Source organism: Pocillopora damicornis, chromosome 9 (assembly GCF_964200805.1).
Source record: "Pocillopora damicornis chromosome 9, jaPocDami1.2, whole genome shotgun sequence".
Classification (NCBI taxonomy): domain Eukaryota; kingdom Metazoa; phylum Cnidaria; class Anthozoa; order Scleractinia; family Pocilloporidae; genus Pocillopora; species Pocillopora damicornis.
Window position 1 is genome coordinate 21,951,109 of NC_142678.1, and position 19,993 is coordinate 21,971,101.

At 38.0% G+C, this 19,993-nt stretch overlaps 3 protein-coding genes and 2 pseudogenes across 3 annotated transcripts; 4 read left to right on the forward strand and 1 right to left on the reverse strand.

The window, feature by feature from the left end:
• Positions 1-325: 325 nt before the first annotated feature.
• On the forward strand, positions 326-1,443 carry LOC149040685 (RYamide receptor-like). Its single transcript, XM_089181736.1, has one exon. The coding sequence runs from the start codon at positions 326-328 to the stop codon at positions 1,331-1,333; it is 1,008 nt and encodes a 335-aa protein (XP_089037862.1). The 3' UTR covers positions 1,334-1,443.
• A 1,319-nt stretch (positions 1,444-2,762) lies between these two features.
• LOC149040686 (neuropeptide FF receptor 1-like) lies at positions 2,763-3,497 on the forward strand. Its single transcript, XM_089181593.1, has one exon. It carries the CDS (start codon positions 2,763-2,765, stop codon positions 3,495-3,497), a length of 735 nt encoding a protein of 244 aa, XP_089037719.1.
• Positions 3,498-6,199: 2,702 nt separating this feature from the next.
• LOC149040687 (uncharacterized) lies at positions 6,200-7,276 on the reverse strand (annotated as a pseudogene).
• Positions 7,277-11,651: 4,375 nt separating this feature from the next.
• LOC149040688 (RYamide receptor-like) lies at positions 11,652-12,665 on the forward strand. Its single transcript, XM_089181442.1, has one exon. It carries the CDS (start codon positions 11,667-11,669, stop codon positions 12,663-12,665), a length of 999 nt encoding a protein of 332 aa, XP_089037568.1. The 5' UTR covers positions 11,652-11,666.
• A 2,173-nt stretch (positions 12,666-14,838) lies between these two features.
• LOC149040689 (neuropeptide SIFamide receptor-like) lies at positions 14,839-15,812 on the forward strand (annotated as a pseudogene).
• The last annotated feature ends 4,181 nt before the right edge of the window (positions 15,813-19,993 follow it).

The following is a 19,993-nucleotide window of genomic DNA, read 5'->3' on the forward strand; positions in this document are numbered from 1 at the left end:
ACATCTTTCTTCCAGAAATTTATATGTTAGGAATAACTTTTGGATCCGTACCTGAAAAAGATTGTTTCCCCCAAACGACTAATTGTTGACTGGTTTTACAAAGTGGATGCAGCTCGAGAGAATAGTTCGGTAAAAACTGTGAGAAGGTTTTTCCGTAAGGTAAGAGCACTCTTCTACTGTTTTTCAGTTTTATGACACTTCGCATGGAGGGAGCGAAATAACACAATTTTAAAGTTTTTCTGAACAATTTACCTTTGTTTTCTTTAAATCGAGTTGAGGCAGCCTCTAGATAACCACTGACTGAATAAGAACAGATCTCTCAAGAATGTCAGAAAACTTGACTGCAACGATGAATGGAATACAGTCCATGTCGAGCTGCTTCAACCCCATAGCGACGAGAATCGGTGAAACCTTTGCTTACTGCTTGCTATTTCTTGTTTCGTTGGTTGGAAATACCTTCATCGCAATGATTGTCTTCAAGACAAAAACTCTAAGAAAGCCCATTAATTTCTTGATTGTTAACATGGCCATGTCCGATATGCTTGTTCCGATTTTCCTTTTTCCTCGTGAATTGGTTTTGACATACACTCGCTCCTGGCTGATAGGCGATCCGCTTGGTCAAGTGTTATGTAAGCTGAGTATCTATGCATCTAATCTGTCCTTTACTGTGTCTATTCAAAGCCTGGTTTTAATAGCGGTCGATCGATTTGGAGCTGTGATGTTTCCCCTTTGTTCCCCGCTGATTAATTTAAAGCGATGCCGGGTCTTCATTCTCGCCACCTGGTTCATCGCTATGGCTATCTTTTGCCCAAACCTGTTCGCCTCGAAAGTTGTCGAGTCTCCAGAGGGGCTGGCGTGTGTGGCGGATTGGGAGGACGCATTAGGAGAGTCGTCGTCCTACAAAAACTTCGTTTTTGTGATGCAAGTTGTAATTTTTTATGTCCCTTTGGTTTTGATCACAATACTTTACTCTGCCATTACGTTAAAAATCAAATCCCAGAAGATTCCAGGAGAGCAATCAACTAACACAAGAGAAAAACGCTTGAAAAGAAAGCGAAATGTTCTTAAACTGTCCGTCGCCATTGTGTTGGGGTTTGCATTGTGCTGGCTGCCCCTAAGTATTGTTTGGTTCATGTTCTTCAACTCAGACCGAACAATAACATCATCTTGTGGCTTCTATTACTTCTGGTCTGTTTCCTTATTTCTAGCCAAGTCGAACTGTGCGATAAACCCTTGGATCTGTATATGTTTTGATGGACATTATAGTCGAGGTCTCAAGAATATTCTCAGTTGCTCTTCTTTTGGTTCTGACGTTGATCGAGATGCACCGTAGTGTGACCCCCAGGACTCTAAAACTTTATTTCACCTAAGGATTAATTTTTTACTGAGTGTTTTAATTTCAGATTGCGATAAAGTCAGCAAGGTAATTAAAGATTCGAAAGTTACATTTTTTTAAATTATTAATTAACGAAAAATAAATAAACTTATCAATAGAGAGGCTTTGTCCAAAGGTCAAACCGTTGTTTGAACTTTTGCGTAACGAATGTTTTTGTGAGCTATATTAATCTGATCACTTAATTTAAGGACTTTATTTGAAATTTAAGAGTCTTTTGACCGAAACGTAACACATTAGGAGACACATATGATGTAGTGAACAAAAGACATCTAAAATGTTTATCAGTAGCTGAGTCGAGTTTGTATCATTACCATAATTGTCATGGTATGAAATAGTATTCCCTTTCAAGATGACAATGCAGAATGGAAACACGATGTTAAATAAAATAAAGAAGCATCACTTTTCTTCTCGTCTGTGAAACAGGAAATCTATTTATTAATTGAAATTTTTTGATCCAATATTAACTGCCTCAAAGCCATCGAGAACTCCAGTTGCCTTAAACTTTCTTTTAATATCAGAAAGTCTTTTCTCAGGTGAATATCATGGTGAACAAACTTTTCAAAATCGGATCTACTCTCTTAACTTTAGGATTGGTTGCAAATGATTCGCAAAGTAATAGGATATTATATGACCGAGAAATACAGATTTGAAATAATTAATGCTGTCACTGATGAACCAAAGGGCACAATCTTGTCAGTTATTAGCTTGATGATCCCCACAGACTAACGTTCAGTTGGACCGAACGATCTCCTGTTTCTTCCTGGTGAGCCGGCCACCTCAGGGGAAAATTAAAGAGACCTTTGACTTCCTCTCGTGTAAATCACTGAGAGATTGCGTTATACTCATCTTTCTTTAAGTTTGTAAAGATATCCGGGAGAAAGGTATGGAAAATAATGGTGATGAAATCGCTGTTCTTTTTCCTGAAGGACATGAAGCAATCCAGATTGCATATTAACCATGGGGAGTTTCGTTCGAGTGACGAGTTGTGATTTGCTTGTGGATAATGAGTTGTTTGAAAGGTGGATATTATGATTTCATTAAATCTTTTATTTCGAATTTTTTTATGATTTTTTCAACAAGAGTGCTGCAACCTTTAAAAATGGCATTTTTGTGCATCCCCCTTGAACGCCTAACTGCATGCAAAATTTGAAGGAGGGTTGAAAATTTGCATTTCCCAAGATGTTTGATTCTTACTGAGACTTGTTCTTAATTTCTATGTAGATAATCAGGTCTGAATATGATTTTATCATACAATTATGTGAATAATCCGCTGTACGCGTGTGTTATGTCAATAGAGTATAGGTAGGCAATCTTCTGAGTCGCAGAACTGCCGGCTGAAGAAGATACTTATCTCATTGTTGTGAGAATGTCAGCAAACGTGGCGGCAACTGGAATACAATCTATGTCGAGTTGCTTCAACCTCTCAGTAGAAAGAATTGGTTACACTTCTGCTAACTGTCTGCTATTTGCTGTTTCGCTGACTGGAAACGCCTTGATTGGAATGGTTGTGTACAAAACCCGAAGTCTGAGAAATCCCGTCAACTATTTTATTGCAAACATGGCCATATCTGATCTGCTGTTTCCTATTTTCCCGATCCCTCAGGTTTTAGTTCAGTTGAATGCCAACACCTGGCTGATCGATGGTCCTCTTGGCCAAGCATTATGTAAGCTGTCTGGTTATTTAGTTGATTTGTCAAGTGCTGTGTCCATTCAGAGTCTCGTTATAATAGCAGTAGATCGATTTAGAGCTGTGGTATTTCCCCTTCGTTCCCCACTGATTAGTTCAAAGCGCGGTCGGTTCTTCATTCTCGCCACTTGGATCATCGCTATGGTTTTCTTCTGCACATCCCTGTTTACTTGGAAAGTTGTGGAGCATCCAGAGGGGCTGGCGTGTGTGAGGCAGTGGAAAGCGGAAGTTGGAGAGTCTTCGCTCAAAGAAACCTTTCCTGTCGCGATGACTATCATATATCTGTATTTTCCTTTGGTTTTTATCGGCATTCTGTACCTTATTATTGCTTTAAAAATGAAAGCCAATAAGATTATAGGCTTGCAATCGGTAAACGTTAGAGAACAACGTTTAAAGAGAGAAAAAATGTTCTGAATATGTGCATTGCAATTGTGTTGGTGTTCGCAGTATGTTGGGTGCCATTCAGCATCTGGTGGCTGTTGTTCCTTTGTTCTTCAGACAGAACAATATCATCGTGTGGCTTTCAATTCTTTGGGGTCATAGCCGTATTTCTGAGGCGATCAAACTGTGCTGTCAATCCTTACATTTGTTTCATTTTCAGTGGAAACTATCTTCAAGGTCTCAAATATCTTTTCAGTTGCTTCTCTGTTAGTCAAGCGCTTAAGTATATTGCATCCTTGGTTTGATTCCCAAGCTATTGCCTTAAATTATTCACATCCACAAAGGGATTAATTTCTTGATAACCTCCATCAAAAATCTATGTTTCATTTGCTAATGATTGTAAGGTAAATATTATCATCTGCTTTTATTCACAATACATTTGACCGGGCCGTTTGCACGGCATGTAACGGAGTCCAGAGATTGGTTTCGTTACTCGCTATGTTATCAGTCTACATAAAAAAGAAATAAAAACAAGATTTTTAACATGATCGTGACGTATTTTGATTTGTAACACATGAGTGGTCAAGAAGTGCTTTTATTTGTGACCAATCATGTATTAAAAATTAGATGAGGAAGTGGCAAGTCGAGATAGGTCAGGGTAAGAGTATATAGTGCCTCAAATACATTTAATCGGTTCCTCACAGCGCAAAGGAAGGCTTGTTTCTTCACTTTAGTTCCATGGCTGGCACCTGAGCTTGAGGTCTCTTTCAGTTTGTCCATTAGGGTTGAAAGAAGTTTACAGAAGACTTAACTATTTGAAATAAATTGCAACCTTTACAAATTGGATTCCTCATTTGTATCTGATTTCAAATCCGATGACTAAGTTCCAATGCTCCATGTCTCTCCACTTTTCCAAAATTTGGTGTAACAAAAAAGAAAGACAGACAGCCCATTTTGTCTGTGTACAGTTCAATGATAATTACACTTTTTGAGCCCAAGAAAGGACACGTACAGCTTTTCATAACGCTTTTCCCTACACCGAAAGGCCAGAACATGTCACTGAAAATACTGTTATTTATATTGTGGTTATTCATGAATACATCACGAATTTTGTGTACTTTTAAGTATCAGAAAGGCCACAAAATGTACACAGCCTCTAACTGATGTACAAGACACACTAACTGTCAAACAGATTCAACAACATTAATGGCTTTCTGCCAAAACTGATTTCACCACTGAGCGTCTTACTACCAAGTATTTTTATGAAGGTGGTAACAATAACTCTCACGTTTATGGAGTAGATCTTTTACAATAAATTGTGAATATATACTTAGAGAGTTGTAGAGAGGCTACATGCGACAGTAATTATGTACACAGTCTTTATTTGGTGCTCTAGGCATGGTGGGATTGTGACGCAAAAACTCAAATACAGTAAAGGCTTTAGACCAACACATTTTCAAAAGAAAAAACATACCAAATAAAGACAGGAAAAAAATTTAATAAGTGAGTAAGGAAAAAGTGTTTTCGCTGGAAAAAATCTTTTGGATTCGTTCCTCATGGAAAACTAATTCTAACTCATTAAAAGAAGTTTAGCTGCAGAAAGTACCTCAAGTTATTTGTTAGTAATCAGCTCTATTTTCTTTATTGAGAATATAGATAGCTTCCTGAAAACTGCTCTAAAGAAGAACTGGTATCTCAGTTCCAAGAATGTCAGTAAATGAGACTGTAGTGATAAATTGAACACAGACCGTGTCGTCCTGCTTTAATTACGAAGCACTAAGGATCGCTTAGCAGCAAATGTTGCAACAGCAGCAGCAATACCAAATGATGATGCAGCAGCAGTCACAGCTTTTTTTGTCTGTTGTAGAGAAACTATCTAAGAACTAACTGATATAAAAGAAATGACTGATCTGAGGCTGATCGTATTTATTAAAATTCCCTGGATGTTGTTTTAGGGATTGATTTCATGTTTGATTCTTGGAACTGTTTACTGGTGTGTTTGAAATGGCAAAAACATGAATTGTGATGATTTTATTGGTATTTTACCTTTTGCATTGATTGGCTTTTCATATTAGTGTGCAGAAGAGTACTAGGCTTTTGGATCACAGTTCCTTTTCAACTTACTGATTTATTTAAATAGAAAAGGTATAACATTACATGGCTTATGGCAATGCCTTCAGTCAGAGAGGGTTTAAAGAGTTTTTCAAAATGCCAACCTCACCTTTTGTTACGTAAAAATAAATGCTTCATTGCAATAGATACACTGTTATATGTGCTATTATTGTAAAATGAACTGGTTGCATAACTTTCTGTCATGCAGATTAAAGTTGATATATGATCTAACTGTTTTTAATTTTGGAGCCTGTGAGTAAGCTTTCTGAGGGGTGAAAGAGAAATAAAGATAAAAAAAAATAAAAATTCTCACTCCAAACACCCCCCTCGCCCTCTCCCTTCTGAACAGAGGTTGCCCACAGGCTTAACAAAAATGAAAAATTATCCTACCTGAAGTTGTATAATAGTTGAATTCCCATTTTAAGCCAAATAAGACTGAGCCATCTCACTTCCCCCTCCGGATAAAAGGAATAATGAATGGAGCCTAAAAAACGCCTTCAAGTAGGCTAATTGTGGTAAAGTTAGGCATTGACATAATACAATTCCATTTTAAAATTTTAAACCATGCAGAAATGTAAAGCTCAAGTAACGCAACACAGTCAACCAAGCTGCGTATACATGACTTAAGAAAAGTACTCTTGTAATGAAGGTGTTCCTAAGTTGAAAAAAGTACTTGTGGATGTTGGATATAAACACGTTCTAGCATTAGTTAACAGTGCACAAACAATATACATTTTCCTCACTGCACTTAACCCTATCTTTGAATTTTTCTTAAAATCAAGGAAACTAAAATAGTTGATTATGTCTCCGAAAACCCATTCAACACTTGATCTAACAGCGCTCATGGAAGTATTGAACTGCTGCTGTAGTGGTGTGAGATGCAAGCCTCTAAAATGGTGTTTGTAGCTGAGGTCGCAACGGGTATCCTAGGTCACCATAAATGCATAAAGGATTTCCTAAAGGCGAGCGAGAGTGAAGCCGTAACTGTGGTAACAGGCCAGAATCAGCTAACATGCCACTATCGTGTCGCTTCCCCTCAACTGGACCGTACAAGTTAGCAATTAGTCCATTAGGGGCAACCACGGATTGGAACTTGATAGCATGAACCCTTTTGTGTCCATTGTATTAACTCCTCTGTAAATTTCCAGGTCTACAAACTGGCCTGACTGTCCCGTCAACAAATCCTCAACAGTTTGTATAGGGAGCTCCAGCCTCATGAATGACATCAGCACAGGTTTGAAGATTGGCAGGGGAAAGCCAAGCTTGGTTAAAGTTTCTCAAGCGATGACAATGCTGATTGTATATGACATCCATCATTGCATTTGTTATTATGCTAAACTTTGGAACGGGTCTAGCAAACCGAGGGCACATATCGCTGTAGCGAATAGGATATGCAAACCGTTTTAAAAGAACGCACAGAGCCTCAATTCCATCGACAACAAGTCTGTTATACAAACAACTTCATCAGGAACTTGTAGCACATCCTTTAGAAGATGAATATCATTCTTTAAGAAGCGAAATTCAGCTTTACACTCGTCGTCACAAAGGTCATCTAAATCGAACGGGTCGTACTTCCAGTAGGGGAGATCAGGGTTCTTCGAAGTATTCACATCGTAAAGAAGAATAAATTCTTCATCGTTTAGTAGGTTTTCTTCAAAGCCGAAAAGTAGACATTCTCTTACGCTTCGTAAGTTTGGCATTTTCGAATTATGTTCGGAGACCTTCTAAACAGCTTCTGGGAAAAATATTTTCATAATTTCCCGCCAAATCAGGTCTTTGTGCGACGCGCGCGACCCTACTTGCGTACGTAGCACGAATGGCGACGACTGCCACGAGGACGTCAACTACCGAACACGAGTTTCGACGACGTCCTCCTAAGTGACGTCGTCCTTGCGTAAGGTCTCTAATATTTCACGGAGATTGTCCGATTTTTGATGTACTCATACTGTGCTGTAAACCCCTGCATTTGTTTTATATTCATTGGACATTACCGCCAGGGTCTTAAAAATCTCCTCAGTTGCTTCTCTATGGCGCCCAGCGCTAATCAAGTTGCACCGCCGTAGCTTAAGCCCCGCACTATAAAATGCTATTCAGTCATAATTAAGGATAAATTTCGTACTGACCGTTTTAACTAGAACTTAAGGAAAGTCAACTTTGCAGTAAAAAAGGTATTTTTAGTAAAAGTTCTCAGTTAAATAACAGAGGTGAACTTTGTAAATTGTCAGCTTGATGTTTTTAAAAACTGCAATAACAAAGACGTTCACTGGTTCCGCTAGAAACTGATCGTTTATTCGCATTCAACTGCATGTCAAAAAATCAGAGGAAGATAAGAAGTCAGGTATAAAAGCTTAATTTTTTAAAACGGAAAATCTTGTTGAACTCAAGAAACTTTCTGCAACGGTTAAACCGTTGTTTTTACAGTTGTTTTGTGACATGTGTTTATTCTGGGTACAAATGTTAAAGACGATACTTGAGCTGTTTAGACTTCGACTAAGATGTAACACACCAAGAATTAAAATATGATGTAAAGGAAAGAAAAGAAAAGAAGTACTATTTAACAGTATTCAGGGGTTTTTGTTTTGTTACCAGTTGTCTGTTCAGTGTTTAAGGGGAAAAATGAAATATACATATAGGTAATGTCTTGATGTCTACGGAGGAGAAGTTGCTTTTCTTTGCACAGAGTTTTCATACAGCCAGTTGAAAAGTGTATCAACATCGTAGCACCTTTAGAAACTAACAGCAATATAGTCGAACCTGAATTCAGCGGTCACTCGAGGGGAATAGGCTCGGTTGTACTTCTTCGGAGAGTCAGTAAACGGAGTGCTTTCAACAGGGAAGTTTGGTGACGTAAATAAATTAACAAGTTAGTGAAATAAACTCCCCGAAAAGATGTATAAGACTTAAAGCAAGAAGCGTATTTCTGTCTGAATGGATTTCAATATAAACTAAATAATTCAAGCAAAATTTCGCTGTTTATTCTGTTCAATTCTTATACTAAAAGTTTGAGTTCAGAGCCAAAGATTGGTTAAAAAAGGAGAAAATTATCGTTTGCCTTAAACAAGTTCAGGGATACGGTTTATCGAAACCGATATTTATTCGTTTTCACTCTCTCGTCCTTTTGTTCTTCCTTGTTTCACCGCGGGGACTGAAATTTGTCGCTCGGCGATGTTTACATTTTGAATTGCTGGCCTCACCGAACCACAGAAGGTTGATGAGTGTATGCAGTCGATTAAAGCAACGGAGATATCATGTTTGCTGTAATCCTCCAAAATATCTTAAGTAAAATTAGAGGAGAATACTGATCTTGTTTAGGGCTTGTGTGAATTTTTGTCGTTTCAAGGTGCCAAAGGTGAAAGCAGACGGTAAAACGTTGCATAGTCATCTTTTGCAATACTATTTGCCGTCAACGACGCGTTTAACCTCTTTATTTTACAACAACTTCCTTTCTCATACGTGATGATTCTGAGACAAGCTGTCAACTGTCATTTAACATCAATAAATTATTCTATTTCGGTGCTCGCCATTCTATCACGTGCTTTATTCACTGACGTTTGCCTTTAGATTCAGATCATGCCTTGCGCTGAACTAACTTCTTTAGAAATGACTTGTTTTTCCTTTTTTATGGGTAAATAAATTTCTCTAAAATTGTTGTTTTCACTTCTTGTCATCCAATTCTGTCTGTAATCATACTCGTGATTAACAAATCGGACTCCGCTTCGCAGTTGTTCGATTTAGTTAATCACTCGTATGATTACAGACCGAATTGGACTCCACTCGGTCCTATTACCATTACTTATCTGTTTCGCTTTCAATGGAAATTGTCGTCAAGGCCTTAGGAATCTCTTTAGCTGATTTCTTTGTGGTTGACTCAAATGTTTTTTATAGTTTGAGCCCCGACAGCTTATTTCATTTTTTTAATTTTCCATTCGCAATTATTTTTTTTTTAATCGAAAGAAAGGAAATACGATATTTTTTATGGAGCGGCTTTACGCGATAAAAATGGACGAATTATGTCGATTAATACGTCACCGTTAAAAGAATTTCGAAATTCTTTAAATAGAAAGTGACTTATTAATTAAGCTGACAGCTGGAAATTCCCAAGAAGGAATGTTTACACGAAAAGTAGTCTCGCAATATGCAAAGGTGTTTAAAGATAAAGACAGATTAATTAAGTTATTATGACAGGGATAGTTTACCATAAGGTTGTTTTGCAGCCATTGTTTTTGTAGTTAAATAAGACGAAAAAAACAGTGACCTCATTAGTCAAGAAGAATACGGAACTTCAATTTCTAAGATTGATCTTTTCCAGCACTAATCGTAGTTTTATTTCAATTGGCGCTAAACTTAAATCATCCGCTCAGCTGAAGGGAAGTTTCGTGAACATAATACCATTAACCATAAGCTTAATGTGTTCAACTCCACATCTCACTCGTTCGCTGCGCTCACTCGCGAGCTATCGATTTCAACGCTCGAAGAGAACTTCCATATCTACGCGCGCCCATGTATTATTCTCTATATATCAGACTTACTGCTGATATATAACAAAAATGGGCCATTAATACTACTTTGAAGTGAAACTCCTTCGAATAATTACTTTGAGATGAAGTTTAAAAGTCGGGATACAACTCAATCGCCCCCGGAAAAAAAAAAAAAAAAACCAGATATCTTGTCTACTGGTATTCTGGCACTTGCTCATTCAAAATGACCGGCCAAGGAAGTTGAAATAAACCAACATCTTCAAAATCCTCAGAAAAAAAGTCACTTCAGACCGCACGACTTCATGTATATACCAAACTAGCAGCTCAAAGAATTTTTAAGAAAATTTCCATGACGGCTTAAGCTATTATTTAGAATAATTATGGCTTAATGATAGTTTGATATTTATAATTCTAGGTACATATTTTGTAAACATGTTTTTGTAGAGCGCTGTCGTTGAAATTTTCCCAAGAGGTAAAAGGATCAGATAGAAAATAAGATCGAATTGATCACATGTAGCCTCCAGTTAATAAAGACAAAACACATTATGTAACCACAGCTCTTTCATGACCATTGCGTTCACGAAAACTTAACCCGTCCCCGCCTTGTTATACCCGAAAACGTATAATTAAAATCCTCTTTTTTTCACAATTAAAAGCAAGTTAACATATTGTTTGAATGAGTGTGCTTGAAATGGTTTTTAAACGAAGGGAAGATAATATAAGAAAAGATACGCGTAACTTGACACACATTCCTCGCTTTTTGTTAGCTGATATAAGTTTTTCACGACTCATTGTGGCTTGGAAACTGACATCCGTCAATCGTCTGTTACGCAAATAGTAAGCAAATAAGCGATCAATTAACAAATACAAAAATCAGCATCAAGTTACTGAAGCACAAATTTATGATGTGTATTGAAAGCGTCAAAAAACCTTTACAGTTTTACACCGAATATACTGTTGCAATTGACAAAGATGTTTATAAATAAGGACATGCACGTTATTTTGTGGCAGATTCTTTCCACGAGGTAGTATCGCTTCTTTATAGCTAATTTTTACGACACAAAATAAAAAATGTGATACCTAACAAGTTCTCAGGGAAGTCTCTCCTTTACTTAAACTGAATGTTGTAATTACCAGCTGTTACATACACGTCAAGAGATGAAAATAGACTGAGAAAATGGAACTTTCTAAAACTGTTACTGAGCCCTATGATATTTCTATTCAAAGTACAATTATCCAAATGTGATCATTCCCAACTATTTTATTTGAGGTAACTACGGTTGCAGATACTTTTGCTAATCAAAATGAAGGTTCAGCGTACATCTGTCGATATTCTTGAATTTCTGGAGAAGCTTTTGCCGACGATATATTTGAAAGAGCATATCGTTTGCTTAATTTCGGACAACAGCTGATTCCAACCATACTTTTCTTAGTTAGAGGTCTCAGGTGAAGACTGTCGATTTTCTAGAATTTTCCTAGGCATGTTCATTAATTAAACATGTGAAAGTTTGATCTATATAAGATGGATAGGCTGTGTTTTCATCCAGTCGAGTTTAGGTACCCACCGCAAGGCTGTTGGCTGAAGAAAAACCTGATCTCTTGGTATCGAAAAATGTCTGCAAACGTGACAGCAATGGTGAATGGAACACAGTCCATGTCGAGCTGCTTCAACCCCACAGCGACAAGAATTGGTAAAACCTTCGCCTACTGTCTACTATTTGTTGTGTCGCTGGCTGCGAATACCTTCATTGGAATAATTGTCTATAGGACGAAAACTCTGAGAACACCAATCAACATTTTGATTGTAAACATGGCAATCTCTGATCTGTTGTTCCCGATTTTCTACTTTCCTCGAATTCTTCTACTATTATACACGGCCGGCCACTGGCTGGTTGGCGGTCCCCTTGGCCAAGCGGTGTGTAAACTGAGTTCCTTCGCTACAGATGTCTCAACTCTAGTGTCAATTCAGAGCCTGTTGTTGATCGCAGTGGATCGATTTGTAGCTGTAGTATTTCCTCTCCGTTCCCCACTGATCAGTTCAAAGCAGTGCCGGTACTTCATTCTCGTCATTTGGATCGTCGCCATGGCAGTCCATTGCCCATATTTGATCGCCTTTAAAGTTCTTGAGTATCCAGAAGGGCTAGTTTGTTCGTCACAGTGGAATGACACATTTGGAGAGTACCTATCGCGGCAAACCTACTTACTGGGATTGTTCGTTGTTACCAGATATGTCCCTTTGGTTTTGATTGCCATACTTTATTTTGTCATTTCCTTAAAAATTAAATCGCAGAAGATTCCAGGGAAGCAATCAGCTAACGCAAGAGAACGGCGTTTGAAGAAAGAGAGAAATGTTCTTAATATGTCCGTTGCCATTGTCCTGGTGTTCGCCGTATGCTTCTTGCCATTCAGCATCTACGCCTTGCTGTTCCTTTATTCATCAAACATGGCTATATGGTCATCTTGTGGCATACGATACTTTGTAACTATTTCCCTTCTTCTGGCGCACTCGTACTGTGCTGTAAATCCTTGCATCTGTTTTATCTTCAGTGGTAATTATCGTCAAGGTCTCAAGAATCTCTTCGGTTGTTTTCCTACAGGCGAAGCTGCTTAGTTATCGTTTTCTCCCCAGCCTTCTGCATGCTGTTTGGATTTATCCATGCATTGATGTGGCTGAACATGCTCGCCGTTTCTTTATCCCTATTTATAGAGAATTTGAGCAGAGAAATTTTTGAGACGCGGGCAGCAACAGGAGAAAGAATAAAACTAAATCTGGCGCGATTTGACACTAATTCATCGACCGCAAGGAATAAGAACTTTTAACTTGCAGCTGCCGTCCGCGTCTGCCGTCGATGCTTAAGCTCCCTAATAACTACACTTACGAAGTAGTTGGTGCGGCGAAACCCATCCATCAAATGATTTACTGTTTGGTGACAGCAAACTTTCCACATTTTATAACTCTGGCCATCTCTTTCTGACTTGTTGAAACTGTTCGTAATCCCTTTTAGAAGAGCCTCGCTATATTGCTTCTGAAATTTTTGACTTGGCACCCGAAAAAAAACAGCCCGTACGTATTTTCAACTGGTCAGGCAAAGTGACAATAGACGTTGTTGAGATAATGTGGGATCTCCTTAAGACACACGCCAGCGGCAACGCGTAATAAATTAAAGAAAAACTTTAGAGCTGAAGTTAATCAGAAAGGGAATACTGTAAACGTTGTAGCAGTAACGTGTAATAAATTAAAGAAGAAGCTTTAGAGTTGGAGTTAATCAGTAAGGGAATACTGTAAACGTTGTAGCGGCAACGCGTAATTGATTAAAGAAGAAGCTTCCGTGAGCACAATTCTTGGTACCTACCGTCCAGTTTGCTCATACAAGCTAGTTTCCTTCAAACGCCCCAACAATTGGCGTTTTTGCGACTAAAGGTTAAAATTTGCCAATTTTTCCGCCTAACGGCTAAACTTTTAGGCCGTTTTATGCCTAACGGTTAACCCGATCGAGAGCCTCTAAGAAGAGTGTAACTTATTCAATATTTCCTTACAATCTCGAAATTCATTGCCTATGGTACATCTTCGCGTATTGTTATTATTTATCATTTTGTGGCGAAATAAACTAAATACTTGCTGAAAATGAAGAAAATCACAAAAGCGTCCTCCTGGAATAAGCGGTTACTCTGGAAGTCTAAAAATGTATTAAGCACCCAGGGCGTTTACTCGAAAAAATACGGCGATCCTTGTTTTACGCACATACACGACGTCGATTTAACCACGAACTTAAATGAGAATTCATTGTCGGCGGAAAACTGCAATCCCTTCCTGATAGATTATGCTGATGTTCTGAAATTGACTTTCATTACTGAGAGTTTTTCTAGAACGCAGCTTTTGACAGGCTAACCCCAAACACTTAAAGTAAAGAGTGCTTCATCATGCTTCATGAGTGATAATCACTCAGTGGTTTTATTTTGTCCTAAAAATGTCCCGTGGACTGGTAACGAATTAGCAGGCGATAACGTAGAAAACTGTCAAACTTTCTTTTACATTTCTCCTACTTTCCGCTTCCATCATAGTTGCCGACGTGTCTTCACAGCTTTCTACGTCACAGCTATGTAATATGATCGTTTTGGCCGCGCGCTTAATGGCGGTACTTTTTGGCCACCTTATCGTACTTTCAATGCACAAAAAATTGGTCAAGAAGAACTCGCTAGGCGCTAAGGTCGATTATTTCTAACTTTAAAAACAGCTATTAACCGGAAAGTGCAAAAAAAAATTTCACGTCACAGGCACTTTAAGACATGATCCATGACAACAAACCCAAACAATTTAAAAATTCAAACATCCCTTTTACAATTTCTTTTTTCACCTGCCGAAACGAGTTAAAGAATTCTAGGTAATTAGGGTTAAAGTGCCCATGACACGAAATTTTTTTGGCGTAAATATTTAGCTTATTATGTGTACAAACCAATTCCCATAAAAGAAAAATTTCAAAAAACTTAGAACTCGGTTTTTTCGGGCCCTAAAGCGCTCTTATTTTCTCTTTGAAGTGTCCCGTGGACTGGTGACGAATTAACGGGTGATAACGTAGAAAACTGTGAAACTTTCTTCTAGATTTCTCCTTCTTTCCGGCTCCACCATTTAAAAACAGCTATTAACTGGAGAATTCAAACAAAATTTTGTGATCTATGACAACATCACATCACTTCCACAGCAAGCGGTAATACATATAGAGGTGTTTGTGACTTCCATAAGATAATACTTGACTTTAACGGTGACTGAAGAACGCGTCTTCGAAATGTCCACGAACTTGAGCGCAACAGTGAATGGAACTCAGCCGTTGAACTGCTATAATCCCACAGCATTGAGGATTGGGCACACAATTGCTTACTGCGTAATATTTATTATTTCTGTGGTTGGAAATTCCTTTATTGGAATAATTGTTTACAAAACAAAACCATGCGAAAACCCATCAACTATCTAATTGTGAACATGGCTATGTCAGACCTACTTTCCCCGATATTCTTGATTCCGAAAACTGTAGTAGAGATACATGACGATGATTGGCCCATTAGAGGCCATCTTGGCGAGGTTTTGTGTAAGCTCGCTCCTTTTTCAGCCGATCTCTCCTCTGCTGTGTCAATTCAGAGCCTTGTGCTCATAGCAGTGGATCGATTTGTAGCTGTGGCATTTCCCCTCCGTTCCCCGCTCTTCAGTTCAAAATTGTATCGCTTCTTTATTCTCGCCACGTGGATCATTGCCACGGCTACATTCATCCCGTATCTGATCGCGTTCAAGCTGGTCGAATATGATCATGAGTACAAGTGTGTGCGGCAATGGATGCGTGTTTTTGACGATTCCTCGTCGGTGACAAAATACTTTATGGCACTTTTTATTGCATTTTTTTATATTCCCTTTGTTCTGATGTTTATTCTATATCTTGCGATTTTTTTGAAACTGAAGTCCCAGAGAGGACCAGGCGAACACTCAATGAACGCTCAAATTTAGCGCTTGAGAAGGGAGAGAAATGCGCTGAAGCTTTCCATTGCTATTGTGTTAGGGTTCGCTGTATGCTGGATTCCATTCAGTATTTTTGCATTTGTACGTATGTTTGCAGATGAAAACAATGCTACAATGTCCTGTGGATTCAAACAGTTATTAGAGCAAGTTGCGCTGCTACTGAGTCGAACAAATAGCGCTATGAACCCCTACATCTGTTTTATTTTCAGTGGAAATTATCGCCAAGGTCTTTAGAATCTCCTTGGCTGCTGAGTGAGTTGCCAGGGCTAATAAAGATGCAATGTATCATGGCAGCCGCTTTGGAATATAATAAGAATTGTTTGTAAACTGAACTGAAACTAAATTAAATACATTATTATGAAAAGTAAAGAACATCCACACTTAAGGGTTTAGAAACAAATCTGTTGCCGTAAAAACATCTTTTTCCTAGGGGTGAACCGTTGATATGCATTAAGGAATCCTGTCAACGTTGCAATAGAAACAACTATGAATAAAATATACTAATCGAATCAAGTAGCATCTGATAAAATCTTACAGTCATGTGCATTAGAAAGGGTTTTAATTCCTGTCGGATATAGAATATCATCTTCATTTGGATTATATTATAAATACTATACAGAACACAGGGAGAAACTTATCATTTTATCAATCACTTTATCGTAGATATGACCATATCAGATGTATTAATCCAAATTTTCTAGATTCCGAACGCTCAATCACCAACTTTGTTTCGTGAGGAAATATTTACTGTGCATCATATATTGCTTACTTCTGGTAAGAATACAATGTAACAAAGTTTTTAATTTGGCCTCGTTTGTGCTCATACTAGTAAAACATTAGCAAACACTCACATAGAGATTCAAAAATAGGACGCGATATGCTGACAACATCCTGACGCAATTATCAAATATTTGATTCTCTCAATCGTATATTGTGGGTGGAAAAATTTTCTGAAAGAGGAAAGCTACAGACAAGAGAATATAGACATTTAATATTCTCTTGCTATTGATTAAACAATTCTGTTCAAATAGAGTCCGCTTGTTGACGTCTGTCAGATCTCTTTTCTTTATTTCGAATAGTAACATTCAGTAAATAAAGTTTTCTTGTCTTCCCACCCCCTCAATTTCTTCATGAATCTCGCCTGTCGGAGGCTTACAGTCAGGAAAGGCAGGCGCGGAGGCAGGTGCATAAAAGATGGCACGCAGAGGTTTCCTTGGACGTAGTTTCGTTTTATATTTCTTAATTGAAATAAGAGATAGGGCTGCCAATGACTCACTTATTTAGTACAAAATTGTCGAGAAATCATGACTAGTTAATGATATGAAAGAGATCACGGATTCTTTTACACTTTACCCCCCTATAATTCTGATTAAGATTTCATATATAATATAAACATATTCAAATTAAATAAAGACAGACGAAAAGATATGAACATGTTCAAATAAAGACAGACGGAACTTAATCACTTCTTACTACAGGCTTCAGATAACACCCAGTTTTCATGAAGCATAATGGGGGACGAATTTTAAAAATGTCTTTTTCCTTTACACTTTGGCCGTCAGAATCGAGAAAATGTCAGATCTGTGAAATAAAGTCATCTGTGTCAGAAATTCGCTCTCGTGTAATTGTATGAAAATTTCCCAAATGCTTCTGATGGAAAAAGGAATATTATCTATTCATCAGACAAAACAGTGATATGGTCTTGTGGATTTTAATATTTCACGGAGATTGTACGATTTTTGATGTACTCATACTGTGCTGTAAACCTCTGCATTTGTTTTATTTCCATTAGACATTACCGCCAGGGTCTTAAAAATCGCTTCATTTGCTTCTCCATAGCGCTTAGGGCTAATCAGGTTGCGCCGCCATAGCTAAGCCCCGCACTAAAATGCTAATTAGTCGCAATCAAGGATAAATTTCGTACTGACCGTTTTAATCAGAACTTAAGGAAAATCAAGTTTACAGTTAAAAAAATATCTTTTTAGTAAAAGTTCTTAGTTGAATAAAGGCCTATTTACACGGTACGACTTTGTCGCATGCGACAAGCTTACGACAGGCCTACGACACGAATTGTATCGTGTAAATCAAACCTACCACTCGCTTACGACTGTCGTGCACGTCACGAAAAATGTCGTAGGGTTTTAAAACATGTTTTAAAACGCTGCGACAATCGTAGCCGAAATTGATAGAAAATGGCGTATTTTGTGACAAATTTCTACTGAGTAGGGGAGGAAGGTGAAATTTTCTTGTGTCAAAATGGCGGAGGAAGTCGCCTCCGGAAAGTCGAAGACTGCTTCCAAAGCGTAAAATACATTCTCAGATGAGGAAACAGAGAATATGATATCACTGTGGAGCGAGGAAGAGGTTCTTTTCCTTCTCTTGCAAATTATTGAAACAATGACCGCGGCCGAAACGAGTGGAATTGCACGCGATTTTGGCATGTCGTAGGTGGAAATGTCGTGCGCGTCTAAATTGTCCTAAGTCATTTCGTAGGCCTGTCGTAAGCTTGTCGCATGCGACAAAGTCGTACCGTGTAAATAGGCCTTAACAAAGGTCAACTTTGTCGATTGTCAGTTTGATGTTTTTAAAAACTATGATAATAAAGACGTTCATTGGTCCCTCTTGAAACTGATCGCTCATTTGCATTCAGCGGCATGTCAAAAAATCAGAAGAAGATAAGAAGCCAGGTATAAAAGCTTAATTTTTTATAACGGAAAATCTTGTTAACCTCAAAAAAACTTTATGGGAGTTTTGGTGACGAAAATAAATTAACAAGTTAGTGAAATTAACTCCCCGAAAAGATGTACAAGACATAAAGCAAGAAGCGTATTCCTGTCTGAATGGACTTCAATATAAACTAACTAATTCAAGCAAAATTACGCTGCTTTGTCTGGTCATGCAGTTCTTATTTTAAAAGTTGGGTTCAGAGCCAAAGAATGGTTAAAAGAAGGGAAATTATCGTTTGCCTAAAACAACCTCAGGGATACGGTTCATCGAAACCGATATTTATTCTTTTTTCACTCTTTCGTCTTTTTTTTCTTCTTTGATAGTCATTCACCTGTACTTTGGTTTTACCGCGGAGACTGAAATTTGCCGCTCGGCGATGTTTACATTTTGACTAGATGGACTCGCCGAGGCACATATGGTTGATGAGCTTATGCAGTCGTTTAAGTCAACTATTTATCTCCATTTGCTATTATGCTTTTTAAATCGAAAGAAAGAAAATGCAAAATTTTTACAGAGCGGCTTTACGATACAAATGGCCGGAATACTTTGATTAAAAAGCTGTCACCGTTAAAAGCATTTCGAAATTCGTTAAATAGAAAGTGACTTATTAATTGAGCTGACAGTTTGAAATTCCCAAAAAGGAATGTTTACACGAAAAGTAGTCTCGCAATATGCAAAGGTGTTTGAAGATAAAGACCGCTTAATTAAGTTATTATGACAGAGATAATTTACCGCAAGGTTGTTTTGTAGCTATTGTTTTTGTAGTTAAATAGGGCGAATGAAAGGTTTTTTATTATTTAAAAAGTTATTTCAAAGCAGTCACAACATGAATCAAGAAGAGCATGGAACTTCAATTTCTGAGATTGATCTTTTCCAGCACTAGTCATTTCAGTTAGCGCTAAACTTAAATGATCCGCTCAGCTGAAGGGAAGTTTCGTGAACAAAGTGCCATCAAGCACAAGCTTATTAGATTCAAATTGCTAACTAGGGTTGAGCCCTGTGCATAAAAATTATGTGTCAATACCGTGGCTTTGACATATTTCATCGGCAGGTCTTTCAAAAGACATAGTAATTAGGCGGCGTTTTCAATGCAAACATCCATGGGGGGTCTTTTTTCCGTTGACGTGCTCAGTTCACAAACGTCTTAAAACCAAATGACCACTGAGAAAAATAAAAATTACTGAAACCATCAATTCGTACCACTAACGATCTTAATATGTGAACTGGAATCGGGAAACTTCGATTACATGCTGTATTTCAAAACGTAATACGTTTTAACCTTAAACAATCCTGGCGGCAAGAACATGTAGTTTAACAAATGAATTTATATTTTTAGTTGAGGTTTTGCGAAGTCTACAAATGGGTAGATGTGTTTATCGTCACTAACGGCGCCGCATCTCAACTTCAGCATAACGTATGAGAGCGGTTTCGAGTTCCAAATTTGCCGTCGGGGTTTCCGTTCTCAGTGAACGCAAATTTTTGGTCATTTCACGTTGATGTTTTGCAGAGGACAGCTAAAAAAATGTAGGAAATTTAAAACGCACGTACTGAGCTATTTGTTCTACCCATTAGATCTTTTGTTTGGCTCCGTCCTCTTCGGGGCCGTCTGAGTATGAGCATATTTCTGAGTTCGTAAAAATAAAGCCAGATCAGATGGGATAGTACAGAGAAGTAGATCATTCACTTAATTCACATCTATGACCATC

Excerpts from the sequence above, each read along its gene's own strand:
- LOC149040688 (XM_089181442.1), top strand. The coding sequence starts at position 11,667 with ATGTCTGCAAACGTGACAGCAATGGTGAATGGAACACAGTCCATGTCG.
- LOC149040685 (XM_089181736.1), top strand. The coding sequence starts at position 326 with ATGTCAGAAAACTTGACTGCAACGATGAATGGAATACAGTCCATGTCG.
- LOC149040686 (XM_089181593.1), top strand. The coding sequence starts at position 2,763 with ATGTCAGCAAACGTGGCGGCAACTGGAATACAATCTATGTCGAGTTGC.